This window comes from Notamacropus eugenii, chromosome 2 (genome assembly GCF_028372415.1).
Source record: "Notamacropus eugenii isolate mMacEug1 chromosome 2, mMacEug1.pri_v2, whole genome shotgun sequence".
Classification (NCBI taxonomy): Eukaryota; Metazoa; Chordata; class Mammalia; order Diprotodontia; family Macropodidae; genus Notamacropus; species Notamacropus eugenii.
In genome coordinates this window covers 103888284-103906591 of record NC_092873.1, presented here as the reverse complement: position 1 = coordinate 103906591, position 18308 = coordinate 103888284, and the positions used below count along the sequence as shown (strand labels likewise).

The following is an 18308-nucleotide window of genomic DNA, read 5'->3' as shown; positions in this document are numbered from 1 at the left end:
ACTTCTTTCAGCCAATTAATAACAAAGTTTATTAAAGATTCACCACATTGAGTTGACTCTGAAGAAGTCTAACCATTTGTGGCACTTGTATTTACAAGGAGGCCAGATGGAACCTCACCTAGACAGAATCAGATCTGGATTTAATCTGACCACCTTCATGAAGGCGAGATGGAGTTTATATCCAGAAAGACTGTAAGAGGGGTTTGGGGGTAGTCTAATAGTCTGGGAGGAGGTGTCTAAGCAAGATCTTGATTGGACTGGAATAACTAGTGATGTAATCAAGGGTGGGAAACAGCTGGAGGTAATTGGGAGGTATCACACAATAGAGGGCTTGGGTGGAATGTAATCCAGGATGGGAATCAGTCAGAGGTAATGGAAAATGGAGAGTCAGGCTAGATTAAGAGTAACAGACTTGGGTATGAAAAGTCAGATAAATGGGAAGATTCAAGAAGAGTTCAAGGAGGTTCCCAGAGTCTTTACCCTATCACCATTAGGTCAGAAAATTAGGAGACTGTCTCTCACTCAGCCTGACCCTCTCAGATTCTTGGTCCATTGATTATGTTCTAGGCCATGGACCTGGGCACACTTTGTAAAGCCTTATTGGGAAGCTAATGCCAAATTCTCTCGATTCTCTTGACCCTAGGGAATTGGGAAGACTTCAGGTGCTATTTTTGTTCTTTTGTTTGAAGGAAATAAAAGAAGGAATTTTGTTTCCACAGGTCTCCTCCTAGCTTTGAGTGATAGCAGCTAATCAGAGTTGTGATCTAGCATGATCAGGTAAAAGGTCAGAAACTTGTATGTAGACTTGACAAGCTATTTGAGGGGAAGCCTCTCAGAGATGAGAACATGAAGTGAGGTGTTCAAGAGGCTTCATTTATCCAATAGGTGGCAAGATAGGAGATTCCAATTTGGACAGTATAAAGGGACTTGCATTGGTCAGAATAATTATAGCTCTGCTATAGGAACTACCTGTTCATTCCGGGGAAATGAATGTAAAAATTAACAAAAGCTTTCCTAATTTCACAAGTATTGTTCTTTGTTAAAGGTGAGCATGTTTCTCAGGTTGGGAGCTCATTTCTCATATGTTTCTTTTCTGAGGTTTACTCCAAGATCCTTCTTTACAGAGGGAGGGACTTCTAGTCCCCACACCTGTAATGGGTCAATCTTTTATAATTACCAAAAATTTGCCTTTGACTTGCCTTTTACAAAATTGGGGAAAAATATTTTCTCTAAAGAATTACAAGAGAAAAAGATTGGTGTTCTTTTGAACTTCTACCCTGAGACCACATAATAGAAACCAAGCAGGGCACTGTGCTGCTTGGGTCTTCCTTTTTCCCCTTCTGACTTCATCAAAGAGCATGGAATGGACACTGAACTTGTCATTTCAAGCAGGGGAATTCAAGAGGAACTGAAATTTCTTTGAGGATGGTAAATGAACAAGGAAATGATGGGGGCGGGGCAATGGAGAAGAGGATCTAGTTTGGGCAAAAAGCTAGAAAGAGCTGTTGAGGTAGAACACTAATCACCCAAACCAGAAGATCTGTTTTGTGAGTTGAATGAAGTTCAGGCTACATCTCCTTTTAACCCCTCTTTCCCCACAATTCATCATTGGGCAAATGTTTGCCTAGGATTTAAATCTCAGTGCTTTCCTTCAGTACCTTTTCATACTACCTGTGAGGGTGGAAAGCAGAAAAGACAAAAATTCCATCCTGACTGCCAATCATACTACAGCGTGGCAAACCTGGGGTGTAGGGTGTGTTCAGGGAGGACCAGTACCTTTGGTGTGATGGTTGCCAAGTCCTTTTTGGGGCTCTTTCCACCTTTGGTGTCCACCTGTTCCACCTAACTCTCACCTGTGGCTCCAAGCAACTGCAGCATGTGCAGTGGCCGCACCTGATAAACCATTTCAAAAGACAGGCTAAATCAAGTTGAGGGTAACCAAGGATTGTCAAACCCATTGGTGAGTTAGGGGGATGTCTACCCCAAGCATGTGAAAACTTTCTGTGGTGGAATGGGTGGATGAAAAAAATTTGTTCCAATGACCGAGAAGGCAGATCAAGCAGGAGATGTGGAGAACTTAGAGCTTGGTTAGACACTGAAGATGCCAAAGTCTTCCACTGCATCCTGAACCATCACCAGCCATCTTGACTCTGGACTGTCACTGGACTATGATGACTCTGGAGGAGAGAGTGAGACTGACAACCTCGTGCAACTCTGCCTCACTTTAAATCCAATTTATGCATGAATCAAAAGACATCACCCATACCATTTCACTATTATGCCTCAAAGTCCTATGGTGATGGGCAAATGATGAAACAGCAGGTGTGGATACACTGGGGGCTATAGTCACAACCCTGCACACAGATGGCCCAGGTCATATAATCGTTTCTCACTGGAAGCAGCAGTGTAACTCAGTACGTCCCTAGGTGTTTGAGCAACCTTTTAAGGATTGCACTGCTCACATCCTGGTGTGAGGAAGGGGGATAGAAAAGGTGCCCTAAACATTGTCTGCTTACCCCACCCTGGCCTGATTACCGTGGCAGGCAGAGAATTCCACTATGCAATCGAAACACAAAAAACAATGTACAAAATGTACGAAAACATCTGCAAAGATGATTCCACTTACCGTAGCACATGGAACATGCACACACTAATAGACAACAGAAAAACCAGTCAACCTGAAAGAAAAGCTACTCTTGTTGCAATAGAACTCAACAGGTATCACATCTAAATTGCAGCCCTGAGTGAAACAAGATTGGCAAATGAAGGCCAGCTTACTGAAGTTGGAGCTGGATACACCTTTTCTGGAGTGGGCAGAGTGAAGGGGAGCTCCAAGAAGCTGGTGTTAGTATTCCAATCAAAATTAATATAATCAGGAAGCTGATATGCCTGTCAAAAGGAACAAATGACAAGCTTATGACAATGCAGTTGCCACTCACAGGAAAACACCATGCCACCATCATCAGTGCCTATGCTCCCACCATGACAAACACTGCTGAAGTCAAAGAAAAATTTTATGAAGACCTAGAGAGCCTTATGATCAATGTGCCAAAAGAGGACAAGTTTATAATTCTCAGTGACTTAAATGCTAGAGTAGGCCCAGACTACCAGACTTGGCAGGAAGTCCTAGGGAGGAATGGAGTTGGAATCAGCAACAGCAATGGTCATTTTCTGCTGAAGACTTGTGTATCGCATGACCGTCGCATCACCAACACTGTTTCTGTTTACCTAAATGCAATAAAACTTTATGGATGCACCCTCGCAGCAAACATTGACATCTAATACACTATGTGATTGTAAGGAGAAGAGAAAGACAATATGTGAGAGTGACAAAGGCAATGTGTGGTGCAGAGTGTTGGAATGATCATAGACATGTCTTTTCCAAGCTAAATAGTTACAGTCATTAAAAATGCCGCCCCCAAGCAAAATGACTACCAGAAGAATTAATGTCAGCAAATTAGAATTCTTCTCTGAACCTGAATAGTTTGTTACTGAATTGGAGGGAAAGTTGAGCCAACACACAGTTGACAACAGTGGAGCAGGAAAGGAGTGGGAAGCTTTCAGAGATCTGGTGTACACCACTGCATTTGCTCCAAGACTGGTTTGAAGAAAATGATGGGGAAATTCAGAAGTTGCTAAATTAAAAACTAGAACTCCACAGGATTTACCAGCAGGGTAGTTCATACACCTCTAAGAAGGCAGCATTTAATTCCATCAAAAGCAAAGTACATGCAAAATTTAGGGAGATACAGGATTTCTGGCTCAGTAAGAAGGCAGATGAAATTCAGTTTTACATTGATAGTAACAATCCAAAGCACTTTTATGATTCCTTGAAAACTATTTATGGACCAAAATCCTACGGTGCATCATGACTACCAGTGCTGATGGAGCCACATGGATTAGTGATAAGGACATGATCCTGGAGGGATGGGCTGAATATTTCCATGGTGTTCTCAACAGACTATCATTAATCAATGCTGGGGCCATTGACCATTTACCTCAGGTGGAAGTTAATCCCTCCTTAGCTGAACTTCCAAATGAAGAAGAGGTTTTGAGTGCCATTAGGCTCCTTTCATGTGGCAAAGCACCTGGTGCTGATTCTATTCCAGGTGAGATTTACAAAGTAGGGAGACCATTGCTCATACAAAAACTGACTAAAATTTTCCAGGTTATATGGCAAGAGGAGGTTATCCCCCAGGATTTCAAGGATGCCTCTTTTGCCCATCTTTATAAGAGTAAAGAGAATAGATTATCCTGCGACAAACACAGAGGGATCTCTCTCTTAGTCATTGTTGGCAAAATTCTTGCTAGAGTCCTCCTTAATAGGCTGATCCTTCATCTGTGAGATGATCATATAACTGACAGCAAGTGTGACTTCAGAAAGGGCCAAGGAAGAGTCCATATGGTGTTTGCTGCCTGACAACTCCAGGAGAAATGCCAGGAGCAGAACAGAGGTTTGTACACAATGTTTGTAGATCTGACCTAGGCCTTTGACATTATTAGCCTTAAGGGCTTATGGAAAATTACATCAAAATTTGGTTGCCTGGAGAAGTTCATCAATATTGTACATCAATTTCATGAGGGCATTTTTGCCTGGGTCCTGAATAATGAACAATGCTCTCGTGCCTTCCCAGTCACCAGTGGAGGGAAAGAGGACTATGTGCTTGTGCCTACGCTTTTTAGCACAATGTTTTCAGCCATGTTGACAAACGCTTTCAATGAGGATGAACACAGCATCAAGGTCAGCTACTGTACTGATGGCAAGTACCTCAATTTGAAAAGGCTACAAGCCAAGACCAAAGTGGAGGGAGTGTTGTGCATGATTTTCTGTTTGCAGTTGATTGTGCACTCAATGCAGCCTCTGAAGCTGAGATGCAACAAAGTATGAACCAATTCTCTGCTGCCTGTGCCAATTTTGGCCTAGTAATTAACACCAATAAAACACAGGTGGCTCCATCAGCCACCACCACCCCATTCATATGTGAACCCATCAGTTACAATAAATGGAGAAGTTTTGAATGCTGTGGATAAGTTCACTTACCTTGGTAGTGTACTTTCCAAGGATGTACACATTGACAATGAGATTGATGCACACATTGCCAGAGCTAGCCCAGTGTTTGGGAGGCTCTGAAGAAAAGTTTGGGAGAGAAGTATTAGAGTGACCACCACACTGAAAATCTACAGAGCTGTTGTGCTGATCTCATTGTTACATGCTTCTGAAACATAGACAGTCTACCAGCGCCATGCCAGGAAACTGAATAGCTTCCATTTATTTTGTCTTAGGAAGATTCTGAGGGTAAGGTACCAGACGCTGAAGTCCTTACTTGAGCTGAATTGCCAAGTATTCAAACTATGCTTCAGAGAGCGCAACTCTGATGGACTGGCCACATTGTTTGAAGGCAAAATGTATGCTTACCTAAAAGACCATTTTATGGAGAACTCACATGGGGCAGGCAACCACATGGTGGCCAGAAGAAATGATACAAGGACACCCTCAAAGTCTCTCTAAAGAACTTTGGATTTGACTGTGCAACACAGGAGATACTGGCACAGGACCACTCAGCATGGCATGCCCACATCAGAAAGAGTACTGTGGTCTTTGAGCAAACCAAAATTGAGACAGCACAAAGTAAATGCAAGATGCGGAAATTTTCATCCTGAACCTATCCTTAAGCATAATAAAATCTAGGTTTTTACGTCTTTGTTTTTATTGTGGTAGATTTATTTCAGCAGTAGCAGTACCTAACTTCACAGGTAGAACAAAGCATTTTTCTCCTATTCTGTATGCCTCTTTTTTGCCCAAATTTCTTATGCATATTTTTTGCAGGCACATCAGCAAGGAACACAATTTTGTGTTGTGGTCATTGTTTTTGAGGACCAGAGTAGTCAAATGTGATCACCAGGTGGTCTAAAATTAGACTCTTCAGAATAGTCTAAATGGCCAGGTAGAGTTGGTCAAAGGTTTTAGAAATGTCTCAGTAGCTCCAATCTGGTTAAAAATAGTGCAATGATTTAATCAGAGGTCCCCTTCCTGGTCTGGTTAAAATTGATCCCTGAATCATTATATCTATTTCCAAAAACACATCTCTAGCATATACCTCAACATCATATTGAGGATAGGTCAGAAATCATCTGGGGATCTTATTCTTTCTGATTACTGACTCAGTTATTTATTTCAAAATGTTATTGCCACTGCCAACAAGGAAATCTTTGAACTGATGTAAACATTTTTTTGAATGGCTCAGTGAGTTGATTTCAGTTAATTTGGTTCAGTGAATTGCTTTCAGTGATTCTGGTTTGTAGAAACATTTGTTTCTGAAATCATTCTTCTTTGGGATCCTGAAGGATCTGGTTCAATTAGTCTTGGAAAAAATTTATACTCTAAATATGAATCTAATCCGTCTACTTGTTCTCAAATCGTCCTTATAGTTTGTCTCCTATATAATTGGGAAAAGATTTCTTTAAAGTAATTAAAGTTATCCAAAGTTCAGCTTTTTCAAAAACAATTCTGCCATAATTTGAAAATGCTGTCCAATAACTGGTTTTAACACCTGTCTCTACATTGTGAAACTCACAAAGCCCTGCCTCCTAATAAAAGCAAAGAGCTATATTCCTAGTCCTAGTTCCAAATACAATAATTATCTGGATCTTATATTTCAAAATATTGGCAGTTTCTTCATTGCAATGATGTTGGTTACAACCCTGCTATGCTTTAGTGGAACGTCTTTGTATATTGCTGTGACCAAAACTGTTGTTATCTGGTAACCAGCCTTCTGGTGGCGGCCCTCTCTCAATACACTTTTCTGACTTTTACCAAGAAAAGTGGTGCTCCAGAGAGTTGGAGCAAGTTTAAGAAGTTTAAAATTAGTTAGTTGTTAGTTATTGTCCTTCATTCTTGAGGAGGGCCAAGACGATATTGCTATGTCAGGGTCACAATGTACAATATGTGTGTCTGTGGCTGATCTGATCAAGGGAACTTCAGAACACTCCAGCTCAAGTCAGGCACAAACAGACTGTATGAACATTTGGAATGCAGATGTCAATAAATTTGTGGATGTCACATTTCTTTTGAGCTACTTCTATTGTGTTTTGCTCATAGAGCACAGTGCTTTCTTTGACATGGGCATGACATGCTGAGTGGTACTCTGTCAGTGTCTCCCATGTGTGACAATCAATGCCAAAGGTTTTCAGAGAGATTTTGAGTGTCCTTGTACTGCTTCTTCTGACCTCCATGTGAGTGCTTCCTTTGTGTGAGTTCTCTGTAAAATACCTTTTTAGGCATATACGTACTTGGTATTGAACCACATGTCCAGCCCATCAGAGCTGCACTCTCTGCAGTAGAATTTGAATGTTTGGCAATTCAACTCAAGAGATTCAGTGTCCTGTACCTTATCTTGCTGGTGACCTTCAGAATGGAAGTGATTCAATTTCCTGGCATGACACTGTTATACTGTCTGTGTTTCACAGTCATACAACAATTAGGTAATCCCAACAGCTCTGGAGCCCTTCTGTTTGGTAGGCAGCCTGATACCCACATGTTCCTCTGAAACCTCCCATACAGTGAGATCACTCTGGCAATGCATGTCTTCACTTCATGATCTATCCATCTATCCATTTATCTATCTATCCATCTATATAGATATAGATATGGATGTAGATATAGATATAGATATATCCTGGAAAACTACATTATCAAGTATCAACTGTACAGAGTTCATTCTTAAGGAGGAGAAACAAAAATTGGTTGTCTGCTATTGTTTATTTCCCTCAGAGCAGGTGCATATTGCATGTTTATTGGAGAATGAGTTCAAAGAAATGCCAGCTAAAGGAGACTATAATACACACATATGCACACACAAACAAAGAAACACACAGCATATATAAATACATACAAAGATCAATTATACAAATTTGCTACAAAAAAATAACAACTAAGACACAGTTATAACAAAGTCACAGCATGACAGAAGGCAAAAAATTCCTTACCTCTGATTTTGATTCCAGGTATGAGTTATATCTGACAGGCAATCATGTAGTCGCAAGACATTAAAAGAATGCTCAAGTTAACCAGGTCGGGAATTTTCCTTTTTAGAAAAGAATTAGCAAAACTTGGAAATAGAGTCAGGAGTATCATATTTAGACAGTGCTGAAGATTGTCCCCAAATCTTTTCCCAGACACAGACATCCAGTTTTGCAGTCCTCAGCCTTCAGGGCATACCATTTTCTATTATTGACTTCATGATAAATCTATCATCTATCCATGTAATCAAAGATCAAAACAATAATAAACTACAGTCCCAATAAGTTTTGTATAGGGTGTTCCAATAATCAGACATTTCATTACAGAAAAATACTACTGCTCTCAGAATCCCTTCAAACAATTGGACAATCTTTAAGCCAAGACTTGATTAATTTGCATACATTTCTGCATGTTTTAATTCCAGATTAAATAACAGAAATAAGAAAAATTGGATTTCCCATTATGATAACATAGGATGTAGCTTATAAGTTACTATTCTTCACTAACATAACGTTTTATACTGTTTGTACTGAAGTGGTTTCTGACTTTAAGCTCACAAGTTGATAGACTTATATTCTTGTTTCAAAAGCTTGCTTGTCCTCTGATTATACTCATTATGCTGAAAGAATGAGATTCTTCAGGAAACTAATCTTACACACATGACACACAAACACTCATTTAACTTGCTTAAGTTATGGAATGACTACAAATTCAGATCAAACAGAAAGATTCCTTCTACTTAAAACTCATTACAGTAATTTAACCATAAATTACCTTGCAAATGAAAGTTTAGTAGGCCTAAAAATCACACAAAAGAATTTTGGGAAGCATTTCTTCCTAAAACAACTTCCCTTTCTTAAAAACAATCAAAAAATTATCCCGACATTAAAAGGAATAATCATTAAATCTTTATGGAGTAAATTAGTTGCAAACTACTAAAATGATAGATCTCTCTCTTTTCCATCTTAAAACAAAAATAAATCTTTAAAACGATAATTTATCAAAACTAAGTTGGTTTAAAATGTGCTTAATACAAATTAATCCACAAAGTACTATAACAAACTAAATTCCTACTTACCATGGCATTACTGGTTATCACAAAATCTCTAATTACCTCCTTCTAGTCAAAGGACAGTTTATGATAGAGAGGGAATTCAGTTTCTATAAGCCAAAGACAACATACCCAATTAAATTAGCATTATCAGAATAACAAAGTTTAAAAGACCTTTAAAATATTACTCAATAAATTTTCCTTCTTTTATTTTTAAATATATCACTACAAATTAAGAAAATAAATATATTCTGGATACCTTCATGATAGCCAAGATTTTCAAATTGAAATTTGCTATTATACTAAATATCATCATCATGATTATCATTATCATTATTTGTTCGTAACTAAATATACTTCATTAAATATTTAACACTTTTCAAACTACTTTTTATCACATCCTTTTGAAAGTCCCATTCATATGCGATAAAATCCAGACTAGTAGTTACATTGTCTAAAACCATTTCTGCCACAAAATGGTTTCACAAATTTTACAGTATGAGAATTTTAGCAATACAATAATAACATAAGAAACTTCAAATGGCATCAATTGCATTTCCAAATTATCACACAGAGAAATTATTGTTCTCATTATCTTTGTCATTTTAAAACTAACTTAAAGTTATCAGTTGAGAAAAAAAATTTGATTAAACCAGAAGGATAATAATAATGTTGTGAGGCAGAACCAAGATGGTGGAGTAGAAAGATGCAGATACTATAGTGCTTCCCCTACAGCCCATAAAATACCTCTAAAAAATGACTCTCAACAAATTTTAGAGCAGCAGAAGTCAGAGAATGACGGAATGAAAGAGATTTCCAGTCAAAAGCAACCTGGAAGGCCAACAGGAACAGCTTATCCCAGCGGAGGGAGCCCAGTCCTGGCTATGCGCACTGGAAGGAACAGGACCAGAACTGGCCTCTGGGGCAGAATTCCCAGCAGGTAGGGTCTCAGATCCCTCAATCAACAAGTGCCAAAGAAAACTTGAAAGATCAGTGAGGGGAAATTCCCAACTGGGCAAGAGGGGAGCATGCTCCCCCCACCCCCAGCACTGGCCCCAGGAGGTGGCAGCATTAGTGGTGGCAGTAGCAGGGGTGGCAGCAGCAGTAGGCATCCATTTGTGAAGCACTTGGCCTAAAGCTCCTGGGGGAATTAAGCAGCTGATCTGAAACTCAGCCCTGAGCATGGTCCTGGGGTGAGAAGGAGCGCTAGGACCCTCCTCTTGACAAAGGATTCAGAAGCTAAGCAACTGGCTGCGAAAATGCCCCGAAAAAGGGGGGAAAAATAAGACCATAGAAGGTTGCTATCTTCCATCCTTTTGGATGAAGAAGAACAGTGCATACTGTCAGAGGAAGTCAAGGCTTCTGCATCGAGTACCTCCAAAGTGAATATACAATGGGCTCAGGCCATGGAAGAGCTTGAAAAGTGAGTCAGCAGCTTACTAAAGGAAACCCAAAAAAATGCTGAGGAAAATAACACTTTTAAAAATAGGCTAACTCAATTGGAAAAAGAGATCCAAAAAGCCAATGATAAGAAGAAGGTTTTAGAAAGCATAATTAGCCAAATGGGAAAGGAGGTTCAAAAGGTCACTGAAGAAAATAGTTCTTTAAAAATGAAAATGGAGTTCAGGGAAGCTAATGACTATACAATAAAACAAGAAGTTACAAAACAAAACCAAAGGATTGAAAAAATAGAAAATAATGTGAAATATCTCATTGGAAAAACAACTGACCTAAAAAATAAAGCCAGGAGAGACAATTTAAAATTATGGGAGTACTTGAAAGCCATGATCAAAAAAACAGCCTAGTTATTGTCTTTTATGAAAATTATCAAGCAAAATTGCACTGATATTCTAGAACCAGAGGATAAAATAAATCTTGAAAGAATCCACCGATCACCTCCAGAAAGAGATCCAAAAAGAGAAACTACTAGGAATATTGTGACCAAATTTTAGAGTTCCCAGGTCAAGGAGAAAATATTTGAAGCAGCTAGAAAGAAACAATTTGAATATTGTGGAAATACAATCAGGACCTGGCAGCTTCTACATTAAGGGATCACAGGACTGGGCATAGGATATTCTAGACATCAAAGGAAATGGGATTAAAACCAAGAATCACCTACCCAGAAAAACTGAGTATAATACTTCAGGGGAAAAATGGTCATTCAGTGATATAGAGGATTTCAAGCATTCTTGATGAAAAGACCAGAACTGAAGAGAAAATTTGACTGTCAAATGTAATAATCAAGAGAAGCATGAAAAGGTAAACAGGAAGGAGAAATCATAATGGACTTTAAAGCTGAAGTCTACATTCTGACAAGGAAATATAATATTTGTATTATATTATAATATTTGTATAAATTATAATATTTGTATAAAAGTATTGGGACTTTTCTCAATATTTGGGTAGGTGGAGGGAGTATGCACACACATGCACACCCACACACACATAAACATATAGACAGAGAACATAAGTTGAATTGAATCAGAAGGGATTATGTATAAAAAATAAAATTAAAGGGTGAAGGAGGAATATATTAGGAGGAGAAAGGGAAAAATGGAATGGGGCAAATTATCATTCATAAAAAAGATAAGAAAGATCTTTCTCAATGGAGGAGAAAAGGGGGGAGGTGAGAGGTGAAGAGTGAAGTTTACTGTCTTCACATATAGCTTAATGAGGGAATACCATGCTCACTCAATTTGGCATGAAAATCTATCTTACACTATAGGAAAGTAGGGGAGAAGGGGACAAGTGGGGTGAGGGGGATGATAGAAGGGAGGGCAAATGGGAGAAGGCAGTTATTAGAAGTAAACACCTTTGGGAAGGGTCAAGGTCAAATGAGAGAATATAATAAATAGGGGACAGGGAAGGATGGAAGGAAACAGAGTTAGTCTTATACAACATGACTACTATGGAAGTCTTTTGTGAAACAACACATATATAGCCTGTATTGAATTGCTTGCCTTCTCAGTGGTGGTGGGTGGGGAGAAAGTAAGGGAGAGAAACTGAAATTCAAAGTATTAGAAATGAACGTTGAAAACTGGGGTAAAGAAATCTATCTTGTCCTACAAGAAAAGAGAGAAGATGGGGATAAGGGAAGGGTGGGGTGTCATAGAAGGGAGGGCACATTGAGGGAAGGGGTAATCAGAATGCAAGGTGTTATGGGGTGCAGGGAGGGTAAAGATGGGGAGAAAAATTAGAACTCAAAATTTTGTGGAAATGAATGTCAAAATCTAAAAATAAATAAAACTATAAAAAAATAATAATGTCATGTCTAGCACATGCCAGTTATTGTGTTAAGCACTTTACAATAATTATATATTCTGAGCCCATAACAATTATTATTTTTTTCCTTTACAAATCAGGAAATGGGGCAAACTGAGATAAAATAACTTGCCATCAATTACACAGCTAATACATTTATGCAACAGCAGCAGAGAATTCTTTTTGGCAAGGCTTAGGGAATGTGGTTATGGGGGCTAATCTGTTGACTTTCCCCCTCCCAACAACTGCAGATGCTGCTGGAGCTGGGACCACTAGAGGCTCCTGGGGCAGAGTGGGCAGAATGTACTGCATCTGGTTGATACTCCCAGGCTTTGCCCAGAGTGGTGGACTGCAGGGTGCCCAGAGGCAGAGGGCCATTGGGGCCAGTGCCATTGAAGCTTCCAGTGTGGGTGCTTCCCTCTTTCTTCCATCAGGTGAGTGATTCAGATTTTGCCTACAATTCTCTAGTACTCTCTTTTCTTAATATGATCTAGGGTGAGAGCAATTAACAGGGAAAACATAAGTTTGTTTGCATTACCCTTACTAATGTTCACTCTTGACACTGGGGAGAGAGTGGGAAATGTTGAGTGATCAGGATTATGAGAAGGTGTTTCAGCAAGGGGTGAATTCCTGGAACTATCCCAAAGTTAAAGAAGTTTTCTTCTGCAATATTAAAATGATTAATTTCCCAACTCCTTAATTATAAATCTCAAAACCTCTGGAATGTGCTAAGATAGATTAGTTATACTAACTTTTTCCTGAAGTCCGAACCAGAGTTGAAATCACAAAAAAAAAAGTCTTACAGTTTTTTTTTTCTTTTTAAAATGATCTAATTTGTCCTGTTTCCAGGTATGACCTCAAAATATCAAGAAATTTTATTAATCATCTCCATTGTCTTCTCCAGTTACAGCCTTTAGAAGTTTCTCTAGCTCATTGCATTTTGTATCTTTCAAGATAATAACATCTGGCTCACAGCACAAAAATGACACTGTAACACAGAGACAGACATAGACAAATACAAATGATAGGGAGAGGGGAAGTCTGAAAGCTTGGAGGTGCTTGTTAGAAAGCCTGCATCATGGAGAGGCTATCATTATTCCAAGGAAGAGGGATGGGGAATCTTCAAGGATCTAAAACCAACAGGGTGGCCCCTGTATCTATCCAAAGCAAGGATGGGGTGGCTCTATACACCTCTCCCAGGTCAGATAGTTGAAAAAAGGGGCAAATGGGACATGGATCCTGCAAGCTTTCACTGGAGCACCCATAAGCTTACAGATTTAAAGGGGCAGGTCCCAATGAGGTTAAGCTTTATTTTTGCCTTAGAGGTTGATATGTTACACCTTCATATATGGATGTCTGTCAGCCTTGAAGCTTTACAAAGTGGCCGACTTTGTTCTGGCTTTTGAGTAAACTGTCATGTAGTCACTGTGTGTGTATAATTACAGAATGAGATTGTTTTCTTATCTGTTTCTTGATATCTGCTCCAGGATGGATTTGAAGTGGAAAGGTAGAGTAAGGTAAGAATTTGTATGTGCCTACTGTTAACTTTTATAGGAACAACATGAGGAAAAATAATGTTAATAACTAAACTTAGCCATAAATTGTGCATAGCAAAACAGACTATTTGAGGTAAAATTTCTTAGGACTGTATTTGATATTATTCTGGGTTTTGGCTGTAGCTTAATTGTCTAAACTATCATGAAATCTATAAATCATCATTCAAGGGAAGTGCCATGTAGTGCTCCAAAGGAGCGCAGTCTGAGAATTGTAGCATGTGGGTGAATACATCTGGGTAAGGTGAAATGGCCTTTCAAAGATAATAACAGGATCGTCTTGAGTTAGTTTCTCCATTATTCTGATTCCTCTCTGAAAAGGAAATTTTCCCTCCTGCTTCATGATGAGCCTGCCTGTGATAACCTGTGAATAATGTGGAACTTTACAGAAGAATTGATTATTTGCTTTAAAAAGTCTAACTATGACTCTTACCTGGAATCAGACGGAGCTAGGAAAATTTTATTCTATTACACTTATATTAGGTTAATCCATGCCCTTGAAGAGACAGTGTTGGAAATGTTACAACCATTTCCCTATTTCTTCCTTTCATAGCAAATATCTATAAGAGTGACAGGTAAACAATAAAAAAAAAATTTTAAGATAATGAATCTTCTTGTTGCAGAACTGAAACCTCTAGCTCACTATAATGGGATGCAAGTATAAAAGAGCTTAATATATTTACATATATAGTTATTCAAAATTTGTGATTATTATTTCTTTCAAGTTTCTGTCCTAAATAAGTTGTTAGTCTTGCCTTCTATGCCCTTGTTAATGATTATGTGGACATGAGTAGTATCAGGTTTACACAATACCTTCTCTTTTCTAGATGAAGTGGTGATATATGCATATGTATATCCTCAAATTGGGGCTAGGAGAAAGGCATGATATGATCAAGACATAAAAGTTTTCTTTCATGCAATCTTTACTTTTGGGAAAGCAAGAAGCCTCTTTTCTCAGAAATAGAATGTATACATATGTGCAATTGACTTCTAATTGCTCCTATTAAAAAACAATGACAATAGTACAAGTAAACATTACCTTCGTGAATAATATATTTTTATTTTTTTTTAATCCAGAAGGTAATTAAGAAGAGGAATGAAAAAGTAGAAAAAAGCACCAATTATCTTTCAGTTTCAGTCAAAAATGGATTTTTTTTGGTGTTGTTGCGAAAACATTTTTTCTTCTTTTCCCTCTAGGATATACATGTTCTAATTATATTTTAGTAATAATTTCTCAAAATATTACTTATGGATTTGGCATACAAAAACTTCATAAAGAATAAATGATTTTCCCCCTATTTCAAAGTCTTTCTCTGACAATATTAAGAGACAGAACGGCTTCATTTTACATGTCAAGACATCATAGAGCCTTTTAACAATTCCTCAGTTTGTAGCTGACATTGTACACATCAGATGAAAGGTTCAAGTAAAGAAAGAAAAACTGTAATTCTCTGAACTCTCAGGTGAATGAGGGGTTCCTAATTCTCTCTGTTGTTGATCAAATTAGTTCTGTAAGGCTTGAACTGGTTTTCACTGGTTATTGAAAGACCAATGGTGAATTGGTAATACAATTACTGAATTGTATTAGGTTCTACACTAGCAAATGTTAGCATTATGTAGGGAATCCCTGCAATTGACTTGGAATCAGGGAAGCAAATGTAGTAGGATGAGCCCTGTGCAGAGCTGCCCTGGAAATGAGGGCTATTCCAGAATTTCCAAGGGAAAATGTTTTCCAGGATGAGATAGCTACATGGGACAGCTAAGATGTTAAAGGAAATAAGCTGATGAAATGGAGTTTTGGAATGATTATGAGAAGCAATCTGGACTAAGGAATTCTCAACTTATTTAATATTATGGACCATTCATGTTTCCTGGTGCTTGTATTTGCCTAATGCAGTGTGTGACTCTTTGTTCTTTCAGATATTACAGACTGCTCTATTACCAAAACAAGGAAAACTGTAATGGGAACCTTTCATTTTCTTTTACTATGCTGTGTCTACTGGATATCTGACTGATTCCTGAACTATGCTTCCTGTTAACCTCATGCAGCTTTACAAAAAAGTCATACAATGATAGTACCAAGGGAAGAATTCTGACATAGCCAAGATGAGAAATCAAATGATAGGAGGGGGATATACCATGTTTAAAACCTCCAAAATATATTATTTGAGGATGAAGTTAACTAACGCTCAGTCTTAGTGATATACAAATGTTTTTCCATCAATTAACTCACTATAACTTATTTAAAATGTAGCTTTATAGATTTTATAAGTGTAGGATTTTGCAAAACCAATATTTAATCTGTAACCTGACTTAGTTTACCTACTGAGTCGGTTCAACCAGGTATGTTTCCTTGGGGGAAGGATGCCGTGATATCCTTATTAAATTAAATTAGTTAATAGGAACATAAGAAGCATAGCACTATGAATCTGTCTTAAAAACACTTTTATAGCCCAGAAGAATATATTACATTGCAATATGTAAGAATGTATGAGATTACAAGACGGAAAAGTATTTATTTCTCTGTCTGACATAATTTTCCACGTGAAGGCTTATCAGAAACTCCAATCTTTCTCTTTTCTTTATCTTGAACCTGTGATTGAGCATATTAAAATATAGTTTTTATTGTTTACAATTGTTGTGTTGTGGCAGATTTATTTCAACATCAGTAACCATCTGCACATGCTCAAAGAGGAGATATTTCTGTGGTAACATGGTCCATATACTTCACAAATTTGCCAAGGAGGTCCTGACAACAGAAGAGGTTAGCAACCTGTTGGGAACGAACTACCAAAAGCTGGATTTCTTACTATTTCAAACTCAGCTTGTCCCAAAATGAACTTTTCTTATTTCTCCTGAAAGCTTCTCCTCTGATGCCTAGTCTCTCTCCCTCATCTCTCCTCATCTTTTACTCAGCTATGCAATTGATCTTCTTGAAGCAAGTTTATATCATCCTTCAATTCAATCAACTCCAATGGCTCCCTATTGCCTTTAGGATCAAATATCAGTGTAAGAGCTCTCACATCCCTTCATAAACTGGCTTTTTCCTAACTTTGCAGTCTTCATATATGCCTTACTGTTCTTCATGGATTTTTTGTTCTGTGACATTCCACCTCCCAACTCCTGGCATTTTCACTGGCTGTCTGTCTTCCTGGGATGCATTCTTCTTCCTCTCCTTCTTCTACCTTCCCTGACTTCAAGTCTTAGCTAATGTCCTGCCTTCTATGAGAAGACCTTCAAAGTCCTCCTGCCCTCCAAGGTTATCTCCAATTTATCTTGCATAGCTCATTTCTGCATAGCTGTTTGTGCACTGTCTCCTCCCTTACACCCTGAGCTCAGGAGCAGGGACTGTTTTTTGCCCCTCTTTATATTACCCCAGGTTAGTAAAGGGCACACATCACAATACGTTCTTCACAATGCTTTTTTTGATGTAATAACATCACTGTCTTGGTCAAAGCCACCTCCATTCACTCAGACTCTCCTGTGGAAGTCCTGGTGTTATGTTTGATTCTTCCACTCCCATGATCAGGTATTATGCTCTGCTAAATACATCTCTAGGGCATTTCTCATGTTTCTTCTTTATTCTCTATTCCTAATTTTATCTACTGTAGGAGAGGTCTTTATTAATAATCCCTGGGACTTCTGTACCATCCCCTAATAGGAACTTCTCAACCTACTGAGGCAAGTACCAAGTATTAGGCCAAGATCCTGATGTGACCTGCCAGGTGTTTTACCTAGAAAATTCTTATTCTCCTCTATTTTTTGGTTTTCTTTAACAAGTCTAGTTTTATCATTGAACATGATCCTGACCTGTTATCCCTTGTAACAATTTCCCACAAATCGATTATTCTTAATGTGGGCACCAACATCCTTCCAATCATTCAGGTCTGAAATTTCAGTGCCCTTTTCATTCTCTCCAAGTCACATAATAACTGTTTGCATGTGTGTGTGTGGATAGGTGTATGTGTGTGTAAAATCTTTTATATATTTCCCCTTCCAATTCAGGTCTTCATCACCTCATAATTATTTCATCAACTTTCCAGTTTTCTCCCTAATTCATTTCTCCCCACACCAATCCTTTAGAGATTTGCAGAGGATATTTTCTGAAATTATGTCTGGCCCCCACATATACCCAATAATGGATATATAATGGAAGCTCCAGTGCTTCCCTATTACTTCCTTTTTCAAAATTTATACAAATATGTTTATTTGTTTATTAAACAGTGTAAATATGTTTATTGCTTAAAATTTTTCGATTTGCAAATATTCCATTTCCTTTGCTTAAAAGAAACATGGAAGGATCTATTCCAGGGAAGGGTCAGTAGGACTTATCTCCTGAAGATCTGGGCACAAGCAGGGGTTTCCAAACATGAGAGGGAGGCTGAGCAGAGGCAACAGTTCCAGAGGACACAGGCTCAGGGAT

At 38.3% G+C, this 18308-nt stretch overlaps 1 protein-coding gene across 8 annotated transcripts in view; it reads right to left on the bottom strand.

Annotated features, from left to right (window-relative positions):
• LOC140526151 (H-2 class II histocompatibility antigen, E-S beta chain-like) overlaps nt 1-18308 on the bottom strand; it is a 94346-nt gene that overhangs the window by 55211 nt on the left and 20827 nt on the right. For 4 of the 8 annotated variants that reach the window (XM_072642122.1, XM_072642119.1, XM_072642125.1 and 1 more), the window contains exon 2: nt 9099-9181. The exons of 3 other annotated variants lie outside the window; for them this stretch is intronic. In XM_072642122.1, coding sequence (XP_072498223.1) covers nt 9099-9106 — 8 coding nt within the window. In that variant the 5' untranslated portion in view covers nt 9107-9181. Of the gene's footprint in view, nt 1-7986; nt 8085-9098; nt 9182-18308 lie in introns of all 8 variants that reach the window. One more of the 8 variants, XM_072642123.1, reaches the window with a different exon arrangement.